This window comes from Lepeophtheirus salmonis, chromosome 4 (genome assembly GCF_016086655.4).
Source record: "Lepeophtheirus salmonis chromosome 4, UVic_Lsal_1.4, whole genome shotgun sequence".
Taxonomy (NCBI): Eukaryota; Metazoa; Arthropoda; class Copepoda; order Siphonostomatoida; family Caligidae; genus Lepeophtheirus; species Lepeophtheirus salmonis.
Genome location: NC_052134.2, coordinates 36159886 through 36168191, shown reverse-complemented (window position 1 = coordinate 36168191; position 8306 = coordinate 36159886). Strand labels below are relative to the sequence as shown.

General features: G+C 30.3%; 1 protein-coding gene across 1 annotated transcript; it reads right to left on the bottom strand.

Moving 5' to 3' along the window:
* Positions 1–2960: 2960 nt before the first annotated feature.
* On the bottom strand, positions 2961–4877 carry LOC121115832 (uncharacterized). The gene is made up of 2 exons (XM_040709988.2): positions 4576–4877; positions 2961–4208 (listed from the first exon to the last, which is right to left on the bottom strand). Exons 1-2 carry the CDS (start codon positions 4591–4593, stop codon positions 3225–3227), a joined length of 1002 nt encoding a protein of 333 aa, XP_040565922.1. The 5' UTR covers positions 4594–4877; the 3' UTR covers positions 2961–3224.
* Between the last annotated feature and the right edge of the window lie 3429 nt (positions 4878–8306).

The following is an 8306-nucleotide window of genomic DNA, read 5'->3' as shown; positions in this document are numbered from 1 at the left end:
ATTTTCTAGTAAAAAGCAAAAATTCTTTAAATTCGGATGTGGGGGGCTGTAGCGATATTTAAATATTTTAGAAAAAATTTCAAAGATTTAATTTAAAATTTTTTGGAGACAAATTTCAAAAATCTACTGCTGTTTATAAAAAATTAAATTTGTTGTAAACAAATTTGAATAGCTAAATTAAATTTCAAATGTTAAATTTTTTGAAAAGAAGATTCAAATTACATTTTCATGTGATGAGCAAAAATTATTTAATTTGGAGGGGGACTATAGCCCTAGAACACCCTCCCCCCACGCCCTTGCAGACGCCTGTGCATATGCGCCTATGATATACACTAGTAAGTATAAAATTGGTACCCTCCCTAAGATAAATTTTAAGCTCCGCCTCTCAGCCATAGGTTTTAGATATATTAGTGTAATCAGGAATTTCTTGAGAAAACAATGTCATAGTAATCTTATTCATATTACTAGCTTACCCGGCATTGCCTTTAGTAGTTAGACGTTGAATAACAGACACATTTTGTTTTAATAATATAGAAGTTAACTACCCAAGAAATCCTCAGTGTTACTTGCTGTTTTTCATGAGCACACTCACATGTAGTTATTAAAGACTTAGGTGTTCTCCCCTCAAGTATGAATGCATCATAATAACAGCTTTAGATTTTTCTTAATATGATTGGATGGGCCACGGAGTACTTTTGGGTCTAGAGTGCTCACTGGCTCTGCTAAACCTAATACAAAATCGCATTAATAATTTTGAACCGACTTTAAAAATTCCTTTCCTTAAAAAATATACAAAATAACTATTAAAGAAATCCTGAGTGTTGATCACCTTTTTTTCTTGAGCAAACTCATACGCAGTTACTCAATACATAGATATTCTCTTTTCAAGAATGAATGAATAATAATAACAGCCTAAGAAAAAAAAATGACGTTAAGGCTAATGAAGTTCTTTAGTCGCTAAAACAATACTTGGCCGAGTCTTAACTACACACTATCGAGGCTGCTTGCAAAATGTATGCCAAATTTCATTAATATCACTACATTGTTATTTATAAAAAGACTGTTTTTCATTTAAATATATATTTATAGATTCATACGGACAGAATTTGTTTTATTAATACAAATATGTACTTTCCTCTTGTTATTATTATTTTTAATGAGTTCGTTGTTAAAAATGTGTCCACATCCTGCAGAAAAATACCCAGACAGACAGATTTTGCTCTATTAATATAGATTTTGTAAATTAATTTTGGATTTTAATATCAAAATAAGATTAATTTCAATATTAACAATTGATATTGCAATTTTTTTATATTATCAAGCTGTCTTTTCAATGATTTTTTAAAATAATAAGAGAATGATTTAAAATTCCCGCCTCTACTTTGATAGGTAAATAGTAACATAAAAAGATTAAGCATACTTTTGTTTATATACTCTTTAAGTTCATAATTTTAGACTGAGGGAGACACTTATTAATTTTTGGAATTTTTCCCGACCCTCCCGGACTTTATTACACCACTAATTGACATTGACAGAAAAGTTAATTATACGAAAAATAAGTCAGATAAACAATATAATCTAGTTTATTTTTATTTGCCAGATACCATAGAACATAAGAAGGTGATAATCAGAGATGTAATTATTCAGAAACGACAGCTACACTGTTAGAACGGAGAGGTACTAATATATTTGAACTAAAAAGATGATATTTAGATAGGAACTGAAGTAGATTTTTTTGTAATGAAAATATCAATATAAGATAATTAAACCTTCATTATTTAATTTTAAGGGCCGTTAATCACATTTTCCCTCAATTTACTCTTTTTACTAGTGGTAACACTAAGTTTCTTGCCGTTGCCAAAAAACAGACTGAGTTTATAACGAAAAATAATGGACTTTTGGTCAATTCTGCTTTAACATTGGGAGAATCCGATCTTGCGAATATTATATTAGTTTGAGCAAAAAGTAATTTCGTATTTACTGCCCTTTTTGTTCATTATAGGTCACATTGTATCATATGATAATATATTATAAAGGTGTGAGTATATACTACAAACACTTTTTGGAAAAAATTTCGTTTTGCCAATTCAGTTGTAAATTATCGTGCGTCGAGAAGGGGGTTCTCAAATGAAGAAATTCGCCATTTTTTACATTTTCACTACCTGGAAGGAAAAAACGCGTGTAAAGTGACCAAGAAAATTTTCAATTTATATGGGGCCGATACTTTTTTGGTTCGTGTTGCACAACAGTGGGTTCGAGTGATTTTTCCCCATCTCACTTCAACCCTCTTCAGTGAACAACTCGATTATTTGAAACTGACGATCAAACAGAAGCGTCCAGCATTGGTGAATAGGAGACAACAAGGCATAATGAAGACAACATCAGGCCACACACATCTTTGATGACATGCCCAAAACTCTGGGAGCTCGGATGGGAAGTTATTATGCATCCTACCTGCAGTCCAGATCTAGGAACAAGTGATAACTACTTGTTCCTGTCCATGGCTTACGTTCTTACGGGTACAAATATGGCCCAATAGAGGCCTATGGAAATTGTTTGTTCAAAGTTTCTGTCAATAGGGACAAGAGCTTCTACGAGAAAGGAATTATGAAGTTGGATTCTCGTTGGCAACAAGTTATCGAACAGAACGGGGCATATTTAGCTTAAATATAATTATTGTAGCATTTATTATAAAGCAAAAAATACGAAATTGCATTCTTCCCAACCAATCAAACAATCAGCGTTCAAAACACTGACAAGGGAATAAGAAGCAGAAAAGTCGACAGCTTACAACAAAAATAAGGTGTAAATTTTTGTGTTAGTAAGATACGTCTTGATGTCCATAGAACCCTTCTTTCTTTAAATAAAAAAGTGAAAATTGTTGGTGTAATATTTAAAATTATATTTTTTGCGAGAAAAATGCGTTTTACATCACTAGAGGCAATTAAAAAGCCCAAAGATAGATGCCCGAGAATTGTTTTTTATTATTAATGCAAATATAATATTATACATAATTAGGTAAAATATAGCAAAGTTAGAAAAGTCAGGTTAAGAGTCAATGCCACTAATTTAATGCACACACCAATAAGGCCCATTGAAAAAACATGTAATTATAATGCGACTTCTTGATTCAAGTTCAATAAATATTACAACTGTTATATTCTTCATTTCATAGCTTATTTTTTCTTTTTAAAATCTATAACTTGACATTTTCTTTATTGTTTTTAAGCCTCAACAATTAAAAAATCTTCATCGTAGTCGTAATTGTCGTCATAATCATCTTCAAGGGGAATCCCAACATCTGGAGATGGTGGTCCAACAATAATATTAAAATCTGTTGGTGGAGCAGGTGGACCCGGAGAGATTGGCGGTGCTGGTGGGCCTATAGGAGGAATTGAACTTTGTGGAAGTGAAAAAGGGGGTCGTGGTGTTGTTGTGAAGACGGTTTCTTGTCCACAGCATGTCCATGAACTGGAACACACAAATTTGCATTCTTTTTGAGGAAGATATTGACACTTATGACGGGGTTTGAGTCCACATGATTCCTTGTATGGTACATAAGTGCATACTTGTTCATTGCAAGAAGAAGAAGAAGAAGTACGTGTTTTTTGAGCTTCTCCATGATTCTTTTTTGTGTACTCCGGGATGGAGTTGGAAGAAAGGGATGTGTCCCTATTAGAGGATAAAGGAGGCATGGGTTTAATTGAAACAGACTTTTGATTGTAAGATCCTGGGCTGGATCTATTTTTTTTTCTAATATTGAGAGCTGGATTTGATTTCCATTGGTATTGGACTCCTTCAGATGAAGGGCCTTGAGGAAGTGAAGCTGAGGATTTGGCTGAACAATGCTTTGAGTGTACACACCTTGCCTTCCTCACTTTGTTCATAATGCCATTCACAACATTTCTTAGAAACTTCTTTTTTCCATTCATTATTTTTGTAAGTACACCATTATGTTTACTTATATTTGATTGATTCCTTTGAGGACATGAATTTTGAGTAACGCACTGATATCTCTTATAAGTAGTACACACATATTCATTAACATAATTACAAACTTCTTTTTGAAAGCTTTGGCACTGGTTTGTGCAACTCTTTGTTTCCTTACAAACTTTCCCGATAGTAAAACTTGGCTCAGGAAGAAACGCATGTCTTGAGCACCTTTGACTTTGGACATTGACTGAGAAAATACATAGGAGGGAAGAAACCTATCAAAAAGCAAACTTTATCATTTGTCAAATTTATTTCTAAAAATATACATAATTAATTACCCCCAAAAAATTCATATTTTGAACAATTGGGAATATGAGAAAAGAACAAAAATCAACCGCTGTTGATACAATATTTTAATCAATAAAAAAATTATTAAATATTTTCTTAGGTATATTCAGTTAACGTATTTATATTAGTAATCCATCTGATAATCTATAAATAAACAATTTATCAAACATAATCAAATAATCTATATCTCCAAGCAACCCCAATATATCAATTATTTTTTTTTACAAAGTCAAAATATATTGACTGTTGAAAAAAACGGTCATAGTAAAATAAAAAATTAATTGAGAAACTTACGATTAAAAATGAATTCATTTTTGTAGTATTATAAATGAACTATTCATCAAGATACCTTTCTACGATGAATGATAAACTAATCTAACAAATAACTAAGACAAAAATATGAGGAACAATATATCAATCTTGGGCATGCCTCCTCATGGGGTATGGGTAGATAGATAATAAACGGGCGACAATCATACTTTGAGCGTTTGTTTTCTTTGCTCAGAGATCAATATTGGTTTTGTTATGGTTAAGTGGGATTCCTAGAACAATGGTTATAGAATAATGAGTTCAATTTATGCATATATGGGAAATATTGAGAATGTAAGGGAGAAAATGGGATTAGCAGGGGCGTCCCCGGATTATATATATATATATATTTGAAATCCATAGCTATTCATAAAATACTTCAAAAATGGAATTTTTTGGAAAAGAAAATCATTTTCTCGTAATTTTTTTTCATCCTAAGCAAAAAAAAATCTAGTAAAAAGCAAAAATTCCTTAATTTGGGGGTGGGGGATACAATCCTTCTAGCTCGGTTCTTTCACATATTGAATAGTATTTATGCACTTTGATAAAGTACATATTTAAATTATTTGAAATCTATATGTCAAAGTCCCAATTTTTGAAGTGTAATCCTGAAATAAAGGTGCTCATTACAAAGATCTTTGTATGTCATAATAACTGAGTACTAGTGAGAAAAAATTGCCCTTAACGACCTCTGGTTCTATAGGATTTTAAGGATAATTGCATTTTCTCACGAGAACTATCAAAATCGTCAATACCTGTCATTAAGGTTCATGCACTTTTGATCATTATTTGGCGTTGTTATAATTTCCAATATATATGATTAAAATTATCGGTATTATTAATTTAAGGAACTATATCTACTATGTTTAGTGTTCACTATTACATTTTATAATTTTATAATGGAGTTCATAATTGATAATTTTTTTATTCTAGAAAATTAATGCTGCATAACTTCAGTACAATTTTCTTTGAGTGGGACTTAAAACTTTTCAAATTTATGTCAAAGTTAATTCTTTGAATGACCTTAAAAAAAGTTCTTTTTTAGAAAGACATATTTCTTTGAATTACCTAGTTTATTATAAAAGACATATAATTTTTCTGCCATTAAATATTAAAATGTTTGATCACAACCCCATTATTTTGCATAATATTATAAATTTTGCTTACTTTTTTTTAATGATATCCCTTTATTACGACTATCATTCCCATTGTCGTTGTGACCATATGAGCCTGACTATATGGAAATCAATTAATTAGTTTCAAATAAATTGCATTTGCTTTTATTGTGAATTTGAAATACTCATGAATGTACTTTTATGTGCAATTTAGAAATTATTTTGAAATAGTCTTACATAAACATTTTTTGATTTATTAGTTTGACTTTATACATTGTCTTTGATGGATTGATACACTTAAAGTTAAAGTAATCATCTATACATCTATAATTTTCTTATATAAGTCTATTATGATACAACTATGAATTCAATTTTTACTATATTAGCTACACTAGTGGTAGTACCCGGCATTGTCCGGAGTTATTGGGCGTTGAAGAACAGCAAACTTGATTTTATTAATATAAAAGATAGATTCCCAATAAATTATTAGTGGTACTCTACGCTTTATACAACTCTAAACAATATAGAGTTTATAAAATATGATTTGACCTAAGATTTAATTCATTTTTACATAATACTAGCAGTTCATATTTTATGCAACTATTGTGGTCTGAAAAGTTTCCAACCTTAACGTGAAGATGTCAGCACCTGTAAATAAAAGCTAGTCACATCTATCTAGCATCTGTTTACAGTTACTCACTAATGTTTCAGCTACTTGGACACGCAGTTGTTTGAACGAGAAATTTGAGTGTTTTTATGGAAATGAAGAAAATCAAGTATCGAGCTGTCATTAAATATTTGTTTTTGAAAGTGCAACCTTTCAATAGATTCAAACAATAAAAGATGTAGAAAGGGTTGTTATACTAAAATTCGATGCGTTTAAGTCAATGCTACATAGAGGGGTTGAGTCAAACACAAAAAGTGTATCGCAAACAACTACTATTTAGCAGGGACAACAGCAGAGTACTATTTGAACGGATTACAGAGATGGGAATATCGCTGTGAGAAGAGTTACAAGGAGACCATGTTGAAAAATAAAAATTCACAAAAAATGTCATGTTTCTTTGTTAGTTCGGAAACTTTTCAGACCAGCAACGTACAGTGAGTATATGTTAAGAGATGTATAAAATAAAAACTGCCGGTATGCTAAAAGGAATGTAATCTCCCAAGTGTTTAGGTTCACTCATATTTTATACAATTTCATATTCCATTTCTTTTTTCAATATGATAACAAGCTCGATACTACATACAACAGGCCTGCGAGATTTCATTAATAAAGAAATAAAAAAAACAATATCATAAGTTATGTGAAAATTGAATCATGGGCTGTTCTAGGTTTTAACGTGCATTGCGCCGTTAATTATAACTATATTTGGTCAAATTACTGTAATTGGTAAAGGAACATAATTACAGGTCAATCGAAAAAATTATTTAAAAACCCATTAACCCAAAAACCCTCTTCTTAATTGATGTATACACCTATATTGAAGTATTATACAAATTAAAAATTTTTGTACATAAAGGGCAATTTTTTGTGAGGCTTTTGTTTACATGAGTCTATTCAAAAATGTAATCCATGTTCGTAGATTGAAAGTATTTAGATTCATATGTAGGCTCAAAAGAAAAAAAGTAAAATTTGAAGCATCAAATTTCAATTATCTATAATAGGTATATTGTCCTTAAATAATGAATACTTGACATGTATTTGAAGGGCATTTGTTTTATACTTGTGTGAATTTGGCACAAATTTGTTGTCTTAAATATTATAAAGGCCTTGAAAATAGTAAGAATCAATGTAAAATATTGAATAAATTCTAATAAAGTATACGTTCAAAAATTTTAAAAAAATATTAGGGATGAAATTATTTATTTGTTTTTATTTTGTTTAAAGTTTTTGTAGAAAACTTTAAAAAAACTCAGTTTTTTAATTTGCTTGATGGAGTCGCATTGAGTAAAAATGTGTAAACATTATAATATTAAAAATACTCCATCTAACTTCGGAGTTGTCTTTGAAGTCCATATGCATAATATATATTTCTTTCTCCAGGTGTGACCTACGCACTTTAAGTTCAAGATATTTATTGATACAAATTGCGTTGCCAACTAAGCTACATAAATCCATGTCTTTGATGTCCATTGGATTTATTCGTTTGGTAATAATCTTTCCTCAAATGTCTAGAAAATATAATGTTTGTAACAATAAGTCAATTCTCTCGGATGTTTTGTATTTATAATTAATTTTAATATTTGATTATTCCCAAATACTCCTTTTTAATCCAAAATGATAATACCTATAGGAAAAATCACAAAGCCATTTGTGATAAAGGCAATTTATTTCCAGTTAATTTGGTGACATATACGCCATTAAGATATAACTTATTTTAAGATCGTCTTGACTTTTCTATAGTGTTTGTCTTTGCACTATGGTATTTATACTACTTTTGTTGAATAAACTATAATCTTGCGTACCTTTTCCTTTATTGAAAATATTTTAGTAGCATATCTTCTTTCTATCTTTGTTCAAATTAGCATCCGTGGTAATTAACTTGTAAGGAAATTACAACGTATTGCGTGGTTTTATTTGTTACTAAATATTATTCA